The sequence below is a fragment of the Podarcis bocagei genome, assembly GCF_964188305.1.
Source record: "Podarcis bocagei genome assembly, chromosome: 2".
Classification (NCBI taxonomy): domain Eukaryota; kingdom Metazoa; phylum Chordata; class Lepidosauria; order Squamata; family Lacertidae; genus Podarcis; species Podarcis bocagei.
The window spans coordinates 4,443,676-4,466,454 of NC_138126.1; the positions used below are offsets into that span (position 1 = coordinate 4,443,676).

Here is a 22,779-nt window from a genome sequence, read left to right on the forward strand (position 1 = left end):
TTATTATTATTATTATTAGAACAGCAGCATAAATCACGTTTTTATAGTTGCAATAAAGGAACAACGAAAACACAGAAAGACTGGAAAGTAATCCTTAAACTATCCTACGTTGCTCATATTTTATAAATTCATTGCTTTACCTTCTCTTCTCATTCATGGGTACATTAACTGCAAAGGGGATAAAATCCCAGGTGGCAGCCGGAATAAAGGAGGTGCTGAGGGGGACAAACAATATACGGAGGGAAGGTGGCACAGGGGAATGTGGGCATTGCCAGTGATTTCAGGAGAGTCATTTCCCTGCGGAGAGAGGGATCTCTGTGCCCCCGTAATTGGCCCATCTTTCAGAAATCCATAGAAAGAGCAGGCAGTATAGGGGGCTGAAAGCAGAGATCATCTGGATCTGCTCCTCTCTCTGCTGGCATTGAGTATTTGCCCCTCACATGAAGCAGCCACAGCAGGTGTTGCAAGCTGCCCACAGTTGGACTTCACCCCCAAAGGCCCCCTCCTCCATCGCCTCCCGAGACAGACGGATGCCAACAGGGTCTCTCTGCCTGACGAGGATTGCACCTGGGACCTTTTCCTGCATCCAAAGCATGGGGGGGGGGGGAGAGAGTCCCTTCCCACTACATTCCTAGGTCTCTGCTTGCAGGGAGGGGGGGTCACCCTGGGTGAACGAACTCTCTTCCTAGAGAGGCAGGAAGTGACGGAGCAGGGCGGGGGGGGGTAGAGTTAATGTTGGAGGGGTGGGGTCTCCATGCGCACCCCCGGAAGAGAAGGAGGCCTGCAAAGGAAGAGGGAAAAGGTGCAACATTTCGGGGGGGGGTGATTTGGGGTGCAGGGAGGGAGAAGAATTTGCTTTTCTTCCACCTGAATCTACAATCATGGCAGCAGGGAGGTGGGAAGGATGGGGGGGGGTGAAAGCAAGGAAGGGCTCCCCCCTTTCCCTCTGGGAACCAGGAGAGCCAGTCTGCAATCGGCTGCAAAAGGGGGGGGGCGTCCTCTCCCCCAAACAAGGTTTGCATTGCAGGATCCTCTTGGAAGCGCAGAGATAAACCAGCCTCCTAGTGGGGAGGGGGGAAAGACATTTTGCTTCCCGAGACGAACTAGAGAAGGGCTCTCCCCCCCCCCCCCACACCCAGCCTGATTGGAACAGGGAACCAGTTGTGCCAGTTTCACCCCACGACCGTGGGTCCCCGGGGCTGTGGGTGCCATTCAGTATGCATGGCCCTGGCACCGAAATCTGTGGGTCCCTGGCCCTTTCATGGGGAATTGGGTGGGTGCTCAGGGACCCAGGGAGCTGGCACCTATGCAATGAAAGTCACCAGGTGACACCCCCCCCATCTTAGACCCAGCCTCCTAACCCACTTTTATGTATTTCTTCACACTGAGCCTGGAACACCCCCTCCCTTAGCCTCCTGCGTCAGGGAGCCGGTCTGCCCCCCCCCCAGCTCCCCTTTCAGAAATCCCAGTCTGGCAGGCTGAAGTTGCTTTGGCACAAAGGAAAGAGCCTTGTTGGGTTTCCCATGTTGGGGGGTGCAGTTGGGGAGGATTTGTTGTGCTGCTTTTGTGTCCCAAAACGAGGGAAGAGGCACATTTTTCATTTTCTGAAGCATGAAAAAGCACCTGTCAGTTTTCCTCCTGCTTGGCAAGGGAAATGGGCCCATGGATGGCAGGATTTGAAACTGATCGAGGTCTGAGAAGCCCTTCAAATATGTTCAAGGCAAAGATTGGAGGAATTAAAGAAATGCCCCCTCCCCAGCTGGACTTGGGGGAAAGAGGAGGGGGGATCCATTTTTCGTGCTTTTTCTTTCCAAAGAGAGGCTTCTCCTGATTTCCTCTTGGGACTGTAATGCTTTCTACAAAGCTTCATTAAGAGTTTGGGATTTAATCCTAGAACTTTACAAACCAAAGACTGAGGCAGCTTACAGTATTATAAAGTTCCTGCCTTTGTAATTAGAATTTATGAGTACTGTATTAATTTATTAGTATTAATATTTGCAGCTTGTAACAGGTATGCTATCTGTGTAAATGTATCCCACCCTAATTAAATACATCTGTCTGTGCACCGCCCTGAGACCTCCGGGTATAGGGCAGTATATAAATTCAATTTATTATTATTACTATTATTATTTCTTCATTGTTCTCCTAAAAGAACTGCTCCCTGCATTGAAGTGCATCGTGGCAGCAGCTGAGAGGGTCGCAGAAGTGGCAGCGCAATGGCCTCAGGGGCACCATCGTTTGCACTGTCTCTTCTTAAAGGTGGAGTGGAAAGAGGAGCCATGCAGCTTCCTCAGGTAGGGAAAGAGCAAGGGGAGCAGGGAGGAGGGAAGAGGCACAGATCATAGAATCATAGGGTTGGAAGAGACCACAAGGGCCATCGAGTCCAACCCCCTGCCAAGCAGGAAACACCATCAGAGCACTCCTGACATATGGTTGTCAAGCCTCTGCTTAAAGACCTCCAAAGTAGGAGACTCCACCACACTCCTTGGCAGCAAATTCCACTGTCGAACAGCTCTTACTGTCAGGAAGTTCTTCCTAATGTTTAGGTGGAATCTTCTTTCTTGTAGTTTGGATCCATTGCTCCGTGTCCGCTTCTCTGGAGCAGCACAAAACAACCTTTCTCCCTCCTCTATGTGACATCCTTTTATATATTTGAACATGGCTATCATATCACCCCTTAACCTCCTCTTCTCCAGGCTAAACATGCCCAGCTCCCTTAGCCGTTCCTCATAAGGCATCGTTTCCAGGCCTTGGACCATTTTGGTTGCCCTCCTCTGGACACGTTCCAGTTTGTCAGTGTCCTTCTTGAACTGTGGTGCCCAGAACTGGTCACAGTACTCCAGGTGAGGTCTGACCAGAGCAGAATACAGTGGCACTATTACTTCCCTTGATCTAGATGCTATACTCCTATTGATGCAGCCCAGAATTGCATTGGCTTTTTTAGCTGCCGCGTCACACTGTTGGCTCATGTCAAGTTTGTGGTCAACCAAGATTCCTAGATCCTTTTCACATGTACTGCTCTCAAGCCAGGTGTCACCCATCTTGTATGGGACCACCCAGCTTCCCTCTGTGTTGAGTGGGGATGATGGGGATCTAAGAGCAGCTCTGTCTTCTTCCTCTTCTTCTTCCAGGCCCTCTTGACCTTTGAGGAGGTGGCTGTGTTTTTCACGGAGGAGGAGTGGGCTCTGCTGGATCCTGGCCAACGAGCTCTGCACAAGGAAGTAATGGAGGAGAATTATGAGATGGTGGCCTCTCTAGGTAAGGGCAGATTTTTATTCCTCCTGGCTGTTCGATGTTGTGAATCTCCTGTTTGAGCCATTTATTCATGTTGTGTCTTCTTCTTTGGCAATTCCTCATAGCTGAGTAAGATTGTCTTCCATGAACATGATCTTACCAGTGTGTCCGTAAGGGACACTGGAGTTCACTTCTAGATCCACACATCCTTCCACAGTGGGGACATAGGTTTCCGAGGAGATGTTAATCACAGCGAGGGTTTGCCAAACGTGTTTTCCTCTTAGCTTGTTTCTCCCTTTTGGCCTGAGTTTGTGCTTCTTCAAAGTCCTTTGGTAAAGGTTATTCTCCAATTGGAGTGCGCGCTGGCCAGTGTTTCCCAATTTTCTATGCTTATACTGCATTTTTTTAGATTTGCCTTGAGAGCATTCTGAAACCTCATTTTTGTCCTCCGGTATTTCTCTTTCCATTCTTAAGTTGGGAATAGAGTAGTTGCTTTCAAAGACAATAATCAGGCATCTGATACTTGGCCATTTTGTCTTGAGGATACTTAGAGTCCAACCACATCTGGAGGGCCATAGATACCTAACCTCAGCACAGAAGATTTCTCTTGGTGCTCAGTGTTACATGGGAGTTGAAGGTAGAACTGGATACTAAGGGTTCTTCAGGCTATTTTTAGATTTCCTTTTCTTTCCGGAAACTTTAGTACATAGTAGAGGGAGGGATGCTGGAAGTGTTAAAATCAGAGGTCTGATTGGTCTTGCTGTGTGTTAAGTCCTCTGGTTCTCTTCCTTGAAGACCTAACAATATTTTCTTATCTCCCACTTTAAATCAGGTGATGGAGGAGGCAATCAGAATTTTGAGGGGCCATCTGTGAAGTACTTCAGTTTGAGTGAACACCTTAGCACACAAAATTACACAGGGGAGAAACACTTTAAATGCATGGAGTGCGGAAAGAGCTTCAGTAAAAATGGAAACTTTACTAGACATCAACTAATTCACACAGGGGATAAACCATTTAAATGTTTGGAGTGCGGAAAGAGCTTCAGTTTAAAAGAAAGACTTACTGTACATCAACGAATTCACACCGGGGAGAAACCATTTAAATGTATGCAGTGTGGGAAGAGCTTCAGAAAGTGTTCACACCTTAATATACATCAACGTATTCACACAGGGGAGAAACCATTTAAATGTATGGAGTGTGGGAAGAGCTTCAGTGAAAATGGAAGTCTTACCGTACATCAACGAATTCACACTGGGGAGAAACCATTTAGATGTGTGGATTGTGGGAAGAGCTTCACTCAGTGTTCACACCTTAGTATACATCAACGTATTCACACAGGGGAGAAACCATATAAATGTATGGAGTGTGGAAAGTGCTTCATGTGTAGTTGGGAACTCAGTGTGCACCATCAAAGTCACACTGGGGAGAAACCATTTAATTGTAAGGATTGTGGGAAGGGTTTCAGTAAAGGTACAAAACTTACAATACATCAACGAATTCACACAGGGGAGAAACCATTTAGATGTATGGAATGTGGAAAGAGCTTCAGTCAGTGTTCACACCTTAGTAGACATCAACGAACTCACACAGGTGAGAAACCATATAAATGTATGGATTGTGGGAAGGGTTTCAGTGAGAGTGGATCTCTTAGAAGACATCAAAGATCTCACAGAGAAGCAGCTGTTTAAATGAAAGGAGTGCGGAAAGTATTTCAATTATAATGAAGTTCTTAAATAACATCTGCTGACGGTCATGGGAGAGAACCCATTTAGTTTTATGGAGTGTGCCATGTTTTTCCCAGAGAGTTCACTTTGTCCCTCATATCAGCAAACTCATATAGGGAAAAATCAATTCTAAATGCATGGAGTAATTTTGATTTTCTGATGTTTGTATGGAAAGGTGTACATATATGTATTAAGGCAATGAAGGTAATGTCTCATAACAGTAAGTATATGAAAGATGCAATGTACTGTTAGACATGTGCAGAATGTGACTCTCGAGGGCTCACTGAGTGTGAACATGTGCTGAGAGTCTGTTGATATTTGGTCTTTGGCAGAGAGAATTGGGAATCCAGAGTTGGGAAAAGTGGAGCACAACTGTGGTGTTTAGGAAGCAGGATTGGCTCTGGAATCCTAGAACTGTGGAGTTGAAAGGGAGTCCAGGGTCTTCTAGTCCAACTCCCAGTTATAAGAAGAGCATAAATTCCATTTTTATAGTTGCAATAAATGGACACTGATAACACAGAAAGACTGGAAAGTAATCCTTAAACTATTCGACCTTGTTTATATTTTATAAATTCATTGTTTTACAATAGCTTCTCTTTTTTATGTTATTAATTTTTCAAAAATAAGAAAATGAAAACAACCACCATACAAATTCATAAACAAAAATAGAAAAAATGACATTCCCCATGTCCCTTCCCTGGTTCCATTATTTATCATCATCCCACATGTCCATTGTAAATTTTAAAAACCATTGAAATTACTTATTGTCCATTCATAATATCATTACTAGTTCTAGAATCCTGCTAATGTATTAACCTGTGTCCATTGCTTCTGCATATATGCAGTGAAGTCCTTCCAATCTTCCTTAAATTCATTGTCATCTCTTCTTCTTATTTTCAATGTCAGTTTTGCCATTTCAGCTATTCCATTAGCTTGACTTTCCAATCGTCTTTGGCTGAGACATGGATGCCAACAGGGGTCTCTTTTTCTGCCAGGATTGCACCTGGGACCTCCTGCATGCAAAGCATTGAAATCGAGACCTTTTTAAAAAATATATCATTTTTTCAAATACAGTATTTGCCATAATATTACAGGATGATCACTCCAATCCTCAATCCCACATCACGGTCATGTTGCCTCACCCAATACCCTCAATAGGAACCCAACTACCCATCTGCTTGGCTAGACATTTCCAATCATATACCCTCCACAAATACCTCTGTGATGCTGAAGATGATGGTGGCGGCATTAAAGTATTCTGCCCTTCTTCATTCAAGGGAGACCAGATTGTGCCAAAAGTATATTTTTTGGAGATGTCTTTGTTTAGACACAGATGGAGTGTGAGGTGTTCTCCGCCTCCTTTTTCATCCTCTCAACCACCATCCTGTGAGGTGGGCTGGGCTGAGATGCAGGGACTAGCCCAAGGTCTCCAGTGACAGGATCTGAACACAGGTCTCCCAGGTGCAACACAGGAGCCACTGCAGCACCTTGACTTGAGATTAAGACGTTTTGATGGGCTTCCCAAGTCCAACCTTTTCCTGAAAAGCACACAGGTGCACAGGAAGACGCTTTCTAGTGCTGTCACATCTTTGGTCCACTGAGGTCAGGTTTGTCCTCACTGACAAACATGAACTTTGTGCATGCTCTGGTTTTGGGGACAACCCATATTTGTAATGATTTTGGGGGGTCTCTCAGTTACCACGTCTGAAGTTTTAAAAGGGCTCCTGTCCTCCTTGCAAGGGGCAGAAAGACTCTGCTTGCAACTGATGCAATGAAGACCAGCCTGCCTTGTTTTGCTTTCCTGCTGACCCATAGCAGACCTTTCTAGGGGGTTTGGCTGCGAAGCCAACCCAAACCTTTTACAACAACAGCCTGTACAGTGGTACCTCGGGTTAAGTACTTACTTTGTTCTGGAGGTCTGTTCTTAACCTGAAGCACCACTTTAGCTAATGGGGCCTCCTGCTGCTGCTGTGCTGCCGGAGCACGATTTCTGTTCTCATCCTGAAGCAAAGTTCTTAACCCGAGGTACTATTTCTGGGTTAGCAGAGTCTGTAACCTGAAGCGTATGTAACCCGATGTACCACTGTAATAGTATCCCTTCTCATGTGACCAAGCCAGCCGAAATACAGCCCCATTTATGCTCTTTTCTGCTCCAAAGGAAATTTCCAGTCATGCCTCACTGTACACATGCAGGCACATTATAGAGGGTCAACCCCCCCCCCCCAATTTCAGTGTACATTAAACAATTAACAGGAAAGAGACCTTTCTTGGTCTCTTTCCTGTAGAAAAATATCTTCGCCCTGCTTTCTCCCACCCAACGTGAGGCTGGTTGATTTCCTTGCTTCAAAGAGGATCTTGAAATGCAAATGTTTAGAGGAGGGGGAGACACCCCCCCCCGTCTGCAGCTGGATTCCTTGGATCCACCTGCCCAACACTGCAGATCCCCAGAGGTAAGGTGTGGGGAGGGGAGACTTTTCATGTCTTCATCTCATCCCCCCCCCTCCCAACCAAATCCTTTCCTTCCCTTCCTTCTGGTGGTTGAATGCTGTGAAACTTTACACCCCTCCCCTCTTTATCATTGCATCCAGGGCCCCCCATACCTCCCACCCCCCTTTCGCCTCTCTGCTGTGGGGAGGAGGCCACTGTGAATTATTAATATCAGCAGCAGTTCCCTCTCTGATCTGGCCGGCAGAGACTGGGGGGGGGGGGCTCTCCAATTTCTGGTAATGCAGTGGATTTCTTAATAAAAACTATAAAGGAAACATGCACTATGTACAAGCAAAATATTTAAATATCTACCTTTCTACTGGCAGGACAGGGGGCGGGGAGCACAGGTCGGGAGGGGGCCATGGTCGGAATAAGGCTGAGGGACACTGGGCTCCATGGGGGGGGGGTCCCCTTCCCACTATATTTCTAGGTCTCTGCTTGCAGGGAGGGGGGCCAATCTCCTGCCCCACCCCCGTCCCCCTCGGTCAATGAACTCGCTTCCTAGAGAGGCAGGAAGTGGCGGGGGGGGGGTAGAGGCAATGTTGGAGGGGTGGGGTCTCCATGCACACCCCCGGAAGAGAAGGAGGCCTGCAAAGGAGGAGGGGAAAGGTGCAACATTTCGGGAGGGGGGTGATTTGGGGTGCAGGGAGGGAGAAGAATTTGCTTTCCCTCCCCATGAACCTACAAACGGCACGGGGGGGGGAATGAAAGCAAGGAAGGGCTCCCCCTTTCGCTCTGCAAGCGGCTGCTGGGGTGGGGCGCCTCTCCCCCAAACAAGGTTTGCCTTGCAAGATGAACCCCAGAACCCTGAACTGCCGCCCCCTGCCTCAGTCGGGATCATGAAAGGATAGGAGCCAACTCATAGGGGCCCGAGGGGTCTTCTCCCCTCCCCATAAGATATTTGAGAGGGCTGCCCCCAATATTTTATTCAAGTTGGCATCCGTGTATGGGGAGGGGGGGGATATGGAGGGTGGGAGGGAGTCTAACTTGGCGCAGGGGAAGCAGCTGGAGAACAGAGTCGCCTCTGGATTGGGGGAGAGGGGGGAGATTTCGAATTGGGTGGGGGGTGAGAGATGGACAGTGTAAAGGGAAATCAGTCTCCGGAGCTTCCTGAGTAAGAAAGAGGCTGATGGGAGAAGGAAGGGGCAGACCCCCAGCTCTCCTTTCAGAAATCCTAGTCTGGCCAGCTGAGGTTGCTTTGGCACAAAGGAAAGAGCCTTGTTGGGTTTCCCATGTTGGGGGGTGCAGTTGGGGAGGGGTTGCTGTGCTGCTTTTGTGCCCCAAAACTGGAGGGACGATGCACATTTTCCATTTCCTGAAGCGTGAAAAAGCACCTTGTCGGTTTCCCTCCTGCTTGGCAAGGGAAATGGGCCCATGGATGACAGGATTTAAATCTAATCAAGGTCTCAGGAGCCCTTTAAAAAGCTTCAAGGCAAAGACTGGAGCAATTAAAAAAATGCCCCCTCCCCAGCTGGACTTGGGGGAAAGAGGAGGGGGGATCCGTTTTTCATGCTTTTTCTTTCCAAAGAGAGGCTTCTCCTGATTTCCTCTTGGGACTGTAATGCTTTCTGCAAAGCTTCATTAAGAGTTTGGGATTTAATCCTAGAACTTTACAAACCAAAGCTGAAGGTCCCCTAAAGACTGAGGCAACTTACTATTATAAAGTTCCTGTAGAAAGAATTACATCCTTCCAGTTCTCTGCCCTTGTAATTAGAATTTATGAGCATTAGTTTGTGAGTATTGATATTGAACGAATGGGTTTATGTGAAGTCATTTTGAAACTGACCCAAAATCCCCATTTTTCCTCCTCCAAGGGAGCATTTCTAAAATGCTCTAACTTGAGCTCTTCAGCCAAAACCCAGCTGTATAAACAAGTGCTCAAAGCGCTCTCCTTTATCAGTCTGTGGCAGCCTTGGCTGTTCCAGTGTCTATCTTATCTTACATCCTTGCCACACTCTGACGCACAGACTTAGTCCGGGAATGGCGCCAGGAGTTGGTGACCTCTTGCTCCGAGATAAGAGAATAGGAACAGGAATAGGAACACCCTTTTATGGTCAAGAGTACTGGAGCAGGAACATCTGTGATGTGTAAGCTGACGTGGCTGGATTCCTGCGGAAGGGGGGGTGGGGGCCTGGAGGATATATTTACTGCATGAAATGTCTCATTTCTTTGGACTTGCTGTGGATTGACCACGGAAGTGCCTTCTGCTATCCGGAGAGCAGAATAAACTCTTTCTCTGAATCAACCTTGGTGTCATTTGATTTCCTTCCTTCCTCCCGGGAGCAACGCAGACCCCACCAGTCGGTGAAGTCTAATAAGGCTGCAATATTTATATTTTGTAAAAGGTATGCTATCTGTGTTTTAAAATGTCCTCAAGCAGTCGGTGGCATTTTAAATTTTTATTTCTTTTTTTCCTTTTTTGCTTTGTTGGGGGTGGGTGGGATGGATATTTGGTTGGGGATTAATTTTAGTATAATTGTTCTGTTTTTGTTTTTTGTTGTTTTATTGGTTGTGTATAGTTTGTGTTTTATTTTTAAGGGGTGGGATCAGGGCTGCCTGGGAGTGGGGCCCCAGCCAACACAATGGCTTGGACAAGTTCCACGGGGGGGGGGGAGCACTGGGATATCCGATCTTGGTGATCATGGGCAGGAGGAAGAGTTACGCTAAGACCAGACCATGTCATTACCGATGAGGCAGGTTTAGTCGTTGTTTGAAGACTATCCCTGCCTCCGGGTCTGGCCTTGACCGGATGGATACTGGAATCAACAGGGGAAACCCACATGACCTGAAGGTGTTGCTGTGTAATGCCAGGTCAATGATGAATAAAACCACTGCCATCCACGACTTGATTGTGGATGGAGGACTTGCCCTGGCACGTGTGACAAAGACCTGGTTGGATGAAACAGATGGGCCTGTCCTTGCCGCTGCTTGCCCACCAGGTTTCTCTTATGCACAGCAACCCAGGTCATGTGGGGGGGGGTTGCATTGATTTTTAGGAAGTCATTAGCTTGCATCAGGCGTCCTACTGGGAAGACCCAGTTCTCTGAGTGCATGTTCTGGAAGTTGGGCAATAGGGGCAGTACAGGATTCCTTTTGGTGTACCGACCTCCCCACTGCACCAAGGATTCCCTGTCTGAGCTGCTTCAGGTCGTGGCGGATGTTCTCCTGGAGACACCTAGTTTGGTTGTCCTAGGGGATTTTAACATCCATGCCGACATGACCTTACAGGGGGCCGCTCAGGACTTTGTGGAAAGCATGGCCTCCATGGGGCTGTCCCTGAATAAGTTTGGCCCAACTCATAGTCACGGACATGCCTTAGACCTGGTGTTCACCTCTAGTGACATGGGTGATCTGACACTAAGTAAAAGTGAAACAAAAGAAGTGCCATGGTCAGATCACCTCCTGGTGCAACTGGACTTCTCCGTGACCCTTCCCCTCTGCAGGGAGGTGGGACCAATTTGGATGGTCCGCCCCTGCCACTTAATGGGTCCAAATGGTTTCCAGAGAGTGGTAGGGCATGCTTTATCCCATGTTGATGGCCTTTCAGCTGATTCCCTGGTGGCTTGCTGGAATGTGGAGTTAACCAGGGCTTTCAACTGTCTGGCTCCGAAGCGCCCTCTCCAATTGCATGGAGCCCAGACAGCCCCATGGTTTTCTTCAGAGCTGAGGGCAATGAAACAATTACTGAGACGGCTAGAGTGTCGGTGCCAGAAAACTCATTCCAAATCTGACCGGACACAGGTTAGAGCTCAACGTCGAGCCTACCAAATGGCGATAGCGATGGCGAAGAAGACTTTCTTCAGCACCTCTATTACATCTGCAGAAAATAGTAGCAGGAGACTCTTTCAGGTGGTCTGCAATTTAACGGAACCACCTTTACCACCGGGGCCTTGTAAAGATCTCCTGCAATGATTTTTTTTGCAGATAAAATCACTCATATTTGGAAGGAGCTAGACACCACCATGGGAGCAGGGCTGGGGCGGGAGAGTGCTAGAGCCCTGTCTGGTCAAGTTACATGGAATCAATTTCAATCCGTTACCCCCGAGGATGTGGACAGGCTGCTTGGACGCGTGAAACCAACCACCTGTCTCCTTGATCCTTGCCCATCCTGGCTAATAAAAGCAAGCCGGGAAGGGCTGGGCGATGGGCTTTGTGGGGTGGTGAATGCTTCCCTCTGTGAGGGAAAGTTCCCAGATCTGCTGAAAGAGGCGGTCATTAAACCGCATCTTTAAAAAACATCTTTAGACCCAGTCAGTATGGCCAACTATCGCCCAGTCTCAAATCTGTCATTCTTGCGCAAGCTGATTGAGCGAGTGGTTGCTGAACAACTCCAGGCATGCCTGGAGGATGCGGATGATTTGGATCCCTTCCAATCAGGATTCAGGCCTCATCATGGGACTAAAACTGCCTTGGCCGCGCTAGTTGCTGATCTCCGGCGAGCTAGGGACAAAGGTGAGAGCTGTTTCCTAGTTCTGCTGGATCTCTCAGCGGCCTTTGATACAATCGACCATAACATCCTTCTGGACCGTCTAGAGGGACTGGGAGCTGAGGGCACTGTTATACAGTGGTTTCGCTCCTTCCTCCTGGGCCGGGTTCAGAAAGTGGTGGGGGGGGATGAGTGTTCAGACCCCTGGGCCCTCACTTGTGGGGTGTCTCAGGGTTCCGTCCTCTCCCCCATGCTTTTTAACATCTACATGCAGCCGCTGGGAGAGATCATCAGGGGGTTTGGACTGGGTGCCCATCAATATGCAGATGATACCCAGCTCTACCTCTCTTTCAAATCAGAACCAGTGAAGGCGGTGAAGGTCCTGTGTGAGTGCCTGGAGGCGGTTGGAGGATGGATGGCGGCTAATGGATTGAGGTTGAATCCTGACAAGACAGAAGTACTGTTTTGGGGGGACGGGGTGGGCTGGTGTGGAGGACTCCCTGGTCCTGAATGGGGTAACTGCCCCTGAAGGACCAGGAGCGCAGCCTGGGAGTCATTTTGGACTCACAGCTGTCCATGGAGGTGCAGGTCAATTCTGTATCCAGGGCAGCTGTCTACCATCTCCACCTGGTACGCAGGCTGACACCCTACCTGATCGCGGACTGTCTCTCCAGAGTGGTGCATGCTCTAGTAATCTCCCGCTTGTACTAGTGCAATGCGCTCTACATGGGGATACCTTTGAAGGTGACCTGGAAACTACAACTAATCCAGAATGCGGCAGCTAGACTGGTGACTAGGGGTGGCCACCGAGACCACATAACACAGGTCTTGAAAGACCTACATTGGCTCCCAGTACGTTTCCGAGCACAATTCAAAGTGTTGGTGTTGACCTTGAAAGCCCTAAACGGCCTCGGTCCAATATACCTGAAGGAGCGTCTCCACCCCCATCGTTCTGCCCGGACGCTGAGGTCCAGCACCAAGGGCCTTCTGGCGGTTCCCTCCCTGCGAGAAGCAAAGCTACAGGGAACCAGGCAGAGGGCCTTCTCGGTAGTGGCACCTGCCCTATGAAACGCCCTCCCGTCAGATGTCAAAGCGATAAACAACTACCTGACATTCAGAAGACATCTTAAGGCAGCCCTGTTCAGGGAAGTTTTTAATGTGTGACATTTTAGTGTATTTTTCGTCTCTGTGGAAGCCGCCCAGAGTGGCTGGGGAAACCCAGCCAGATGGGCGGGGTACAAATAAATTATTATTAATATTATTATAAATGTCTCCCTAAAAAAACCCTGCTTTTCTGTGAACCGCCCATAGAACTCCTGGAATAGGGCGGTATATAGACTAAATCAATAATAATAATAATAATAATAATAATTTCTGCATTGTTCTCCTTAAAGAGCTGCTCCCTGCTTTGAAGTGCATCTTGGCAACAGCTCAGAGAGTCCCAGAAGTGGCCCAGTTTACGCCTCCTCCTCCTCTGTCCTTTCCACTGGCAACGCAATGGCCTCTGAGCCCCCCTCTGAACGGCCCCTTCTCAGAGGTGGAGTGAAAAGAGGAGCCAGGCAGCTTCCTCAGGTAGGGAAAGAGCAACGGGAGCAGGGAGGAGGGAAGAGGCACAGATGGGACCACCCAGCTTCCCTCTGTGTTGTGTGGGGATGATGGGGATCTAAGAGCAGCTCTGTTTTCTTCCTCTTCTTTTTCCAGGCCCTCTTGACCTTTGAGGAGGTGGCTGTGTTTTTCACGGAGGAGGAGTGGGCTCTGCTGGATCCTGACCAAAGAGCTCTGCACAAGGAAGTCATGGAGGAGAATTATGAGATGGTGGCCTCTCTAGGTAAGGGCACATTTTTATTCCTCCTGGCTGTTAGACGTTGAAGGTGTGAACCTCCTGTTTGAGCCATTTGTTCATGTCATGTCTTTGGTGACCACTCATAGCCGAGTAAGATTCTCTTCCATGAACATGATCTTAATGGTGTGTCCGTAAGTGAGTCCAATTCTGGATCCGCACATCGTTCCGCAGTGGGGACATAGGTTTCCGGTCAGGAATTAATCACTGCGAGAGTTTGCCAAACATGCTTTCCTCTTAGCTTGTTTCTCCCTTTTGGCCTGAGTTTGTGCTTCTTCAAAGTCCATGAAGCCTTTGGTAAAGGGTGGTTGGCGCTGTGGGTTAAACCACAGAGCCTAGGACTTGCCGATCAGACGGTCGGTGGTTTGAATCCCCTCAACGGGGTGAGCTCCCGTTGCTCGGTCCCTGCTCCTGCCAACCTAGCAGTTCGAAAGGATGTCAAAGTGCAAGTAGATAAATAGGTACCACTCCGGTGTGAAGGTAAATGGCGTTTCCATGTGCTGCTCTGGTTCGTCAGAAGCGGCTTAGTCATGCTGGTCACATGACCCAGAAGCTGTATGCCGGCTCCCTCGGCCAATAAAGCGAGATGAGCGCCGCAGCCCCAGAGTCGGCCACGACTGGACCTAATGGTCAGGGGTCCATTTACCTTTACCTTTATTCTCCAATGGGAGCGCTCGCAGGCCAATGTTTCCCAATTTTATGAGATTATACTGCATTTTTTAGAATTTCCCTTGAGAGCGTCTTGAAACGTCTTTTGTTGTCCTCCGTTATTTCTCTTTCCATTCTTAAATTGGGAATTGAGTGGTTTCTTTTGAAGGCAATAATCAGGAATCCGAACAACATGACCAGCCCAATGAAGTTGATGTTGAAGATTGTAGTTTATAGCAACTCTGTACTTTTGTCAGTAGGTAACTCTTTGTAAGCTCATATTGTGGTAGGAATTTCCCCCAAAAACCTATGTAAAATCTACAAAGAGGCTCACAGGATAATAATGGTGGCATGAAGTTTGCTGGTCAGTGTCATTTATCAACTTTTAATGGGCCACCAGATACTTTGCTGTCTTTGTTTCACAAGATTAATATTTTTTAATATTTTTACAGTCACATATGACATAAACAGTTCTTCTGATTTTCTTATTCCACATAGCAGAGACTCTGATACTCAGGTCTGAGCTCATCTCCTCGCTTGGAACAGAAAAATACAGGGATGTTGTCCTGGACCAATTGAGAGGTACATACTTCCACTTTGCTGTGAGGCTGTACCTTTGTATGTCTCCTTTCAGTGTGTACAAATATAAAAAGAGCCCTTTTGGATCAGAGCAAGGGCCCATCTTTCCCAGCATCCTGGTGCAGGTTTAGGCGATGTGTACAGTTGGTTGGAATGTATCAGTGAGATATTACAGATCATGGAGGCAGGAGAAAACTGAATACAGAGGCATAGCATTTTCACAGGAGGGGGGAAGATGTGTCCCTCCAGAGGTTGCTGTACTACAACTCCCATCATCCCTGGTCATTGGCCATCTTTGCTTGGGTTGAGGGTACTTAGAGTCCAACCAAATCTGGAGGGCCATAGATGCCTCATCTCAGCACAGAAGGTTCTCTTGTTGCTCAGTGTTACATGCGAGTTGAAGGTAGAACTGGATACTAAGGGTTCTTGAAATTATTTTCAGATTTCCTTTCCTTTCCGAAAACTTTAGTACATAGAAGAGGGAAGGATGCTGGAGGTGTTAAGTTAAGAGAAGGTGCTGATTGGTCTTGCTGTGTGTTAAGTTCTCTGGTTCTCTTCCTTGAATACCCAACAATATTTCTTTATCCCCCACTTTAAACCAGGTGATGAAGAAGGCAATCAGAATTTTGAGGGGCCATCTGTAAAGAACTTCAGCATGAGTGATCACCTTAGCACACATCTACAAACTAACACAGGGGAGAAACACTTTAAATGCATGGAGAGTGGAAAGAGCTTCAGTAAAAATGGAAACTTCACTAGACATCAACAAATTCACACAGGGGATAAACCATTTAAATGCATGGAGTGTGGAAAAAGTTTTGCTTATAGTAGCAGCCTTAGAATTCATCAACGGACTCACACAGGGGAAAAACCATATAAATGTATAAAGTGTGGAAAGAGCTTCAGGCAGTGTTCACACCTTACCGTACATCTACGAACTCACACACGGGAGAAACCTTTTAAATGTATGGAGTGTGGAAAGAGCTTTAGGGATAGGGAAATACTTACTGTACATCAACAAATTCACACTGGGGAGAAACCATTTAGATGCAAGGATTGTGGGAAGGGTTTCAGTGAAGGTAGGAAACTTACAATACATCAACGAGCTCACACAGGGGAGAAACCATTTAGATGTTTGGAGTGTGGAAAGAGCTTCAGTCAGAGTGCAAGCCTTACTAGACATCAACGAACTCACACAGGGGAGAAACCATATAAATGTATGGAGTGTGGGAAGAGCTTCAGTGAAGGTGGAAAATTTACTAGACATCAACGAATTCACACTGGGGAGAAACCATTTAAATGTATGGAGTGTGGGAAGAGCTTCAGTCAGTGTTCATACCTTAATATACATCAACGTATTCACACAGGGGAGAAACCATATAAATGTATGGAATGTGGGAAGAGCTTCAGTGAAAATAGAAACCTTACCTTACATAAACGAATTCACACTGGGGAGAAACCATTTAGATGTATGGATTGTGGGAAGAGCTTCAGTCATGGTCCACACCTTACTGTACACCAACGTATTCACAAAGGGGAGAAACCTTTTAAATGTCTGGATTGCGGAAAGAGCTTCAGTACAAATGGAAACTTTACTAGACATCAAGGAATTCACAAAGGGGAAAAACCATTTAAATGTCTGGATTGCGGAATGAGCTTCACTGAGAATGGATCTCTTGCTAGACATCAACGAATTCACACAGGGGAGAAACCATTTAGATGTATGGAGTGTGGAAAGAGCTTCATTCAGTGTTCACACCTTAGTAGACATCAACGAACTCACACAGGTGAGAAACCATATAAATGTATGGAGTGTGGAAAGTGCTTCATGTGTAGTTGGCAACTCAATGTGCACCATCAAAGTCACACCGGGGAGAAACCATTTAATTGTAAGGATTGTGGGAAGGGTTTCAGTGATTGTATAAAACTTACAATACATCAACGAATTCACACAGGGGAGAAACCATTTAGATGTATGGAGTGTGGAAAGAGCTTCATTCAGAGTTCACACCTTAGTAGACATCAACGAACTCACACAGAGGAGAAACCATATAAATGTATGGAGTGTGGGAAGGGTTTCAGTCAGAGTGGATCTCTTAGAAAACATCAAAAATCTCACAGAGAAGCAATTGCTTAAATGAAAGGCGTGTGAAACGAGTTTCAATTACAATGGAGTTCTTAAATAACGCCTGCTGACGGTCACGGGAGAGAACCCATTTAGTTTTATGGAGTATGCCACGTTTTCCCCACAGAGTTCACTTTGTACCTCATGTCGACAAACTCATATAGAGGACAATAAATTGTAAATGCATGGAGTATATTTGATGTTCTGGTGTTTGTATGGAAAGTTGTACATACATGTATTAAAGCAAATAAAATGTCTCATAATAGTAAGTATGATGAAAGCTATAATGTACCATTAGGGATGTGCAGAATGTGATTCTGGAGTGCTCCTTGTGAGTGAACATGTGCTGAGAGTCCGTTGATATTTGGTCTTTGGCAGAGAGAGTTGGGAATGGAGAGTTGTGGAAAGTTTGTTTTGCTGGGCAGGTGGGCTCACCAAGTGTTTTCTTTTTCCCTGCCAGCAAATGGTTAACAAATGACTGCTTCTGATTGGCCAGGGTTCCAGGAGAGGGAGTTGAAAAGGAGAGGTTTTGGAGAGACAGGTTTCAGGTTGGGAGATAGGTTAGGGATAGGTAATGAGAGGAGAGAGGGTTGGTTTTGGGTAGAAACATCGGCTCGGGAATATATCACAAGCTAGAGAAAGAAGTCTGAGCTTAGGGTGAAGGACAGTGTGTGGTGTCCTGTGAGAGTAATTGGCCAGGAATTAACTGGGAGGCTGAGCCAGGAGAAGTAGAAGCTGGAAAGAGACAGTCTACTTAGGTCTCATTCCAGTCAGGAGGGGAGAGATTCTTCTAGAAAAAGAGAAGTGTCCCAAACCATTTAAGAGGGGTGTGGAGATGCCTTGGGTTGTCAAAGGGGTGTGTAACTCACAGGAAGTCCCACCTTGTTAAGGGAGAGAAAGGAAGACCTGAGTCAAATAAGGCCCTGCACATGTGGGAGAGCAGTACTGTAATAGTACATCTTGCATTCTTTTACTAAACTACTTATGGTATTCTGGAACTTTGGGAGTGTTGCAGGAAACCCCCCCCCCCCCATCATTCAGTTTGTACAAACTCAACACACATACACTCACACACTACATACGCTACACTTATTATAAATTAATAGAAAATCAACCATAAATCGGATCTGCACCGTTCCACTTTTATTTTACTCCATGAAGGAGGGACTACAAAAAGGGGAAGGTTTGATACAGAGCAGCCATAATCCCTTGAGCGTACCAACACGTACACAGGAGCCCTGCCCAGTTGCTATGCCAGCCCTGATGGTCCTAGACAGAAGACCATCAAGGTCACAAAGAACTTGCATATAGGAGTGGATTCAGCACGGACTGGAACAAAGGACAATGATAAGCTCTTCCCTCTGGGGGCAGGAAACTGCAAACTCTCCTTTGTCACCTGGAAAGTACTCATGGGGAGGGGGAAAGGGGGGAACCGGCCAGGTGACAGGACACTCAGATTACCACCACAACTCCTCCCTTTTTGTGGTGTATCAATGATGTAGTCGTGATGTAGTTTTAGGGGTGTAGTTTGGGGGATTAGTAACTAATAAAAGTTGGGGTCTTGTTTTGTTCTGGACTTCCATCTTGCTTCATCTTGTTGTGGGTGGGCATCCTGTCACGACAGTTTCCAATAAAGGCCAAGTCTACAGGCTGCTGTTTTGCTTCAAATTGTCCTGGTTGGGGTCTTTGTTTTTTGTCCAAGGGAGCCCTCAGATTCCTCCGTTAAGAGAAGAAATGTTCTCTCAGTAAGGGTCTATGCTTTTGTTACGGCACAATCTGGGTGAGGGGGGTTAATCTGTCACCCAGCTCGTCGGACCAAGTCCACGGGTCCCCCAACTGTGGAAGATCCGAGTTTATTGCGCAACAGGTTCAAGACGAGATTGAACCCCGAGAATGGGGCGACATAAACTTTTAAAAGTTCCCTCCAAGTCCCATAATACATTGCCAGAAACGTCATGAGTACATTATGGGGGGGTTGGGTTTCTTGGATTGCATCATGAATATATTACAGAAAGGTGGGATTTCACGGATTAGCATTTCAGGGAGGGGAGGGGGAGTATGCAGAGTGAAAGATATGCAAAGATAAGCACTTCCTGAGTACCAGTGATGGTGAAACAATAGTCCAGATATGCATCGTCCGCCACCTGGCATTGCCCGGAGGAAGGGCTCGGCAGAACGATCTGACAGGATTAGGGTCTTCCTGAGTACGTGACCTGCCGCTTCGGGGATTATGGAGGTAGGGGCAGCATCATGGAGTCCAGGGGAACTGGGTTGAACGGCGCCAAGATAAGGGAAATCGGAGTTATGGTTGATTTTATATTAATTTCCAAAGGTTTCAGTTCTTTGCCGGTCAAATGTATATCAATAGATACATTGTAGCAAGATTTTGACAGTTTTATGAGGTCACTGGTTTCAGTTCCATTGTTCTCACCGTGGGGGGCTGTCATCGACTTGTCAAGGGGTTAAATGAGGTGTGCAAGAGCTAGCTGAGCTAGTTCTGCAAAGGGGATGCATTGTTCTGATTGGCTAAAGTGCGGCCATAGGAATAAGCGGGGATACAGCAACACACGGTCTACTCATAAGAGGTATGGAGCGTGAATAGACATAGCAGAGAAATACGGAAATACATTTGAGCTTATTTCGCTCGTGGAAAGGAAGGGAAAGAAGCACTTTATTGGGGTCTGGGGAAAGTGTGGTGCTTGTGAGACATTGAAGGGCCCCTGTGGGAGTGGGCTCCGTTGAGGTCATTGCCTCGGACCCAGTGAAAGTAGAGGAGAGTATGCCCCCCTCCCCCTTTCCACCGTATCACTTTGCACTTGACAGGAAGGTCCCATAATACAGTGGTACCTCGGGTTAAGAACTTAATTCATTCTAGAGGTCTGTTCTTAACCTGAAACTGTTCTTAAACTGAGGTACCACTTTAGCTAACGGGGCCTCCTGCTGCCGCCGCCTCGCAATTTCTGTTCTCATCCTGAAGCAAAGTTCTTAACCCAAGGTACTATTTCTGGGTTAGCGGAATCTGTAACCTGAAGCGTATGTAACCCGAAGTACCACTGTAATTGAGATGTGCATTTTGTTTTGTTCTGCCTTTGTTGTGTTCTCAAGTGTCAAAGTTAGCTCTCCTCTGGTCCTTCTACATACCACAGCAACCACCCCTCAAAATGCACCCCTGGGCTTTCACTGAATGACCATGAGCAATATCCAGGCAGCTAGGGGGTGACCCTCCCTGGAGAGAAATGCCCCATCTTGCCCATCTGTGGGGGTTTGGCTTTGGGCCTGCGGTCAAGGGTCCTGTTCGCTGCCGGGAATACATGAATTACTCCCTAAATAAATGGGAATATAGAGCATGGGTAGGCAAACTAAGGCCCAGGGGCTGGATTCGGCCCAATTGCCTTCTAAATCCGGCCCGTGGACGGTCCGGGAATCAGCGTGTTTTTACATAAGTAGAATGTGTGGTCTTATTTAAAATGCATCTCTGGGTTTTTCGTGGGGCAGAGGAATTCGTTCATCCCCCCCCCCAAAAAAATAAAAATATAGTCCGGCCCCCACAAGGTCTGAGGGACAGTGGACTGGCCCCCTGCTGAAAAAGTTTTCCTACCCCTGATATAGAGCTTGCCGGCAGGGAAGGGCATTTCTGTTTGCAGGGAGGGGGAGGCGGATCTCCTGCCCCTCCCCCTCCCTCTGGGTCAATGAGCTCCGCTTCCTAGAGAGGCAGGAAATTTGTTTTCCTTTTTTGCGGGGGGGGGGGAGGGGAGAGGCTATTTGAAGGGGGAGGGGTCTCCATCCTCATTCCCGAAAAGAGAAGCGGACTTGGAGAAGAGGAGAAAGAGGTGCCGCATATTGGGGGGTTATTTGGGGATGGAACTTTACAAACCGAACTGAAGGTTCCCTAAAGACTGAGGCAGCTTATATTATTATAAAGTTCCTGTAGAAAGGATTACATCCTTCCAGTTCCCTGCCTTTCTAATTAGAATTTATGAATATTAGTTTATTAGTATTGACATTTGTAATTTGTAACAGGTATGCTATCTGTGTAAATGTATCCCGCCCTAATTAAATCCATCTTTCTGTGAACCGTCCTGGGACCTCCAGGTATAGGGCGGTATATAAATTCAATTACTTCTTCATTGTTCTCCTAAAAGAGCTGCTCCCTGCATTGAAGTGCATCGTGGCAATAGCTGAGAGAGTCCTGGAAGTGGTCCTGTTTCCGCCGCCTCCTCCTCCTCCGTCCTTTCCACTGGCAGCGCAATGGCCTCCGAGCCCCCCTCTGAACGGCCTCTTCTTAAAGGTGGAGTGGAAAGAGGAGCCAGGCAGCTTCCTCAGGTAGGGAAAGAGCAACGGGAGCAGGGAGGAGGGAAGAGGCACAGATGGGACCACCCAGCCTCCCTCTGTGTTGAGTGGGGATGATGGGGATCTAAGAGAAGCTCTGTTTTCTTCCTCTTCTTCTTCCAGGCCCTCTTGACCTTTGAGGAGGTGGCTGTGTTTTTCACGGAGGAGGAGTGGGCTCTGTTGGATCCAGGCCAAAGAGCTCTGCACAAGGAAGTCATGGAGGAGAATTATGAGATGGTGGCCTCTCTAGGTAAGGGCACATTTTTATTCCTCTTGGCTGTTAGACGTTGAAGGTGTGAATCTCCTGTTTGAGCCATTTATTCATGCCGTGTCTTCATATTTGGCGACCCCTTGTAGCTGAGTAAGATTGTCTTCCATCAGCACAGTCTTAACGGTGTGTCCATAAGTGACAGTGGAGTCCAATTCTGGATCCACACATCCTTCCACAGTGAGGACATAGGTCTCCGGGCAGGAGTTAATCACAGTGAGGGTTTGCCAAACGTACTTTCCTCTTAGCTTGTTTCTCCCTTTCATCCAGTGTGGTGTAGTGGTTAAAAGCAGTGGATCGTAATCTGGTGAACCGGGTTCGTGTCTCCACTCCTCCACATGCAGCTGCTGGGTGACCTTGGGCTAGTCACACTTCTCTTGAAGTCTCTCAGCCCCACTCACCTCACAGAGTGTTGTGGGGGAGGAAGGGAAAGGAGAACGTTAGCCACTTTGAGACTCCTTTGGGTAGTGATAAAGTGGGATATCAAATCCAAACTCTTCTTCTTCTTCCTGAGTTTGTACTTCTTCAAAGTCCATGGTGCCTTGGTAAAGGCTGTTCTGCAATTGGATGCTGCTGCTGCTGCTGATAATAATAATAATAATAATAATAATAAAAGTTATTTTCTGCTCATCTGCCTGGGTTTCTCCAGCCACTCTGGGCAGCTCCCAACAAAATATTAAAAATAGAATCAAACATTAAAAACTTTCCTAAACAGGGCTGCCTTCAGATGTCAAAAGTACAGTGTTGCTATAAAGTACAATCTTCAACATCAACTTCATTGGACTGCTCATGTTGTTCAGATGCCTGATTGTTGTCTTCCAAAGAAACCACTCTATTCCCAATTTAAGAATGGAAATTGATATACCGGTGGACAACAAAAGAGGTTTAAAGACGCCCTCAAGGCAAATCTTAAAAATTCAGTATAAGCACAGAAAATTGGGAAACACTGGCCTGCGAGTGCTCAATCTCTGCAAAATGTGAGGTTACAGGGAACCAGGCAGAGGGCCTTCTCAGTAGTGGTGCCCGCCCGGTTGAACACCCTCCCATCAGATGTCAAAGAAATAAACAACTATCTGACTTTTAGAAGTAATCTGAAGGCAGCCCTGTTTAGGGAAGTT

General features: G+C 47.2%; 3 protein-coding genes across 5 annotated transcripts in view; all 3 read left to right on the plus strand.

Moving 5' to 3' along the window:
- The first annotated feature begins 66 nt into the window (after window positions 1-66).
- LOC308580862 (uncharacterized protein) overlaps window positions 67-22,779 on the plus strand; it is a 194,933-nt gene continuing 172,220 nt past the window's right edge. Inside the window, exons 1-4 of the mRNA XM_081183105.1 lie at window positions 67-728; window positions 7,981-8,055; window positions 21,207-21,387; window positions 21,517-21,643. Coding sequence (XP_081039231.1) covers window positions 21,313-21,387; window positions 21,517-21,643 — 202 coding nt within the window. The 5' untranslated portion in view covers window positions 67-728; window positions 7,981-8,055; window positions 21,207-21,312. The remainder of the gene's footprint in view (window positions 729-7,980; window positions 8,056-21,206; window positions 21,388-21,516; window positions 21,644-22,779) is intronic.
- On the plus strand, window positions 2,131-5,105 carry LOC308580976 (uncharacterized protein). 2 transcript variants are annotated; one of them, XM_081183354.1, is made up of 3 exons: window positions 2,131-2,294; window positions 3,132-3,258; window positions 4,067-5,105. In XM_081183354.1, exons 1-3 carry the CDS (start codon window positions 2,217-2,219, stop codon window positions 4,921-4,923), a joined length of 1,062 nt encoding a protein of 353 aa, XP_081039480.1. In that variant the 5' UTR covers window positions 2,131-2,216; the 3' UTR covers window positions 4,924-5,105. The 2 variants fall into 2 exon arrangements, with proteins under 2 accessions (XP_081039480.1, XP_081039481.1); XM_081183355.1 differs by lacking the exons at window positions 2,131-2,294; window positions 3,132-3,258 and adding an exon at window positions 3,844-3,871.
- LOC308580512 (uncharacterized protein) lies at window positions 9,607-17,333 on the plus strand. Of its 2 annotated transcripts, none has more exons than XM_081182244.1 (5): window positions 9,607-9,791; window positions 13,267-13,444; window positions 13,574-13,700; window positions 14,859-14,942; window positions 15,542-17,333. In XM_081182244.1, the coding sequence occupies exons 2-5, from the start codon at window positions 13,370-13,372 to the stop codon at window positions 17,074-17,076; spliced, it is 1,821 nt and encodes a 606-aa protein (XP_081038370.1). In that variant the 5' UTR covers window positions 9,607-9,791; window positions 13,267-13,369; the 3' UTR covers window positions 17,077-17,333. The 2 variants fall into 2 exon arrangements, with proteins under 2 accessions (XP_081038370.1, XP_081038371.1); XM_081182245.1 differs by having other exon boundaries at window positions 14,862-14,942.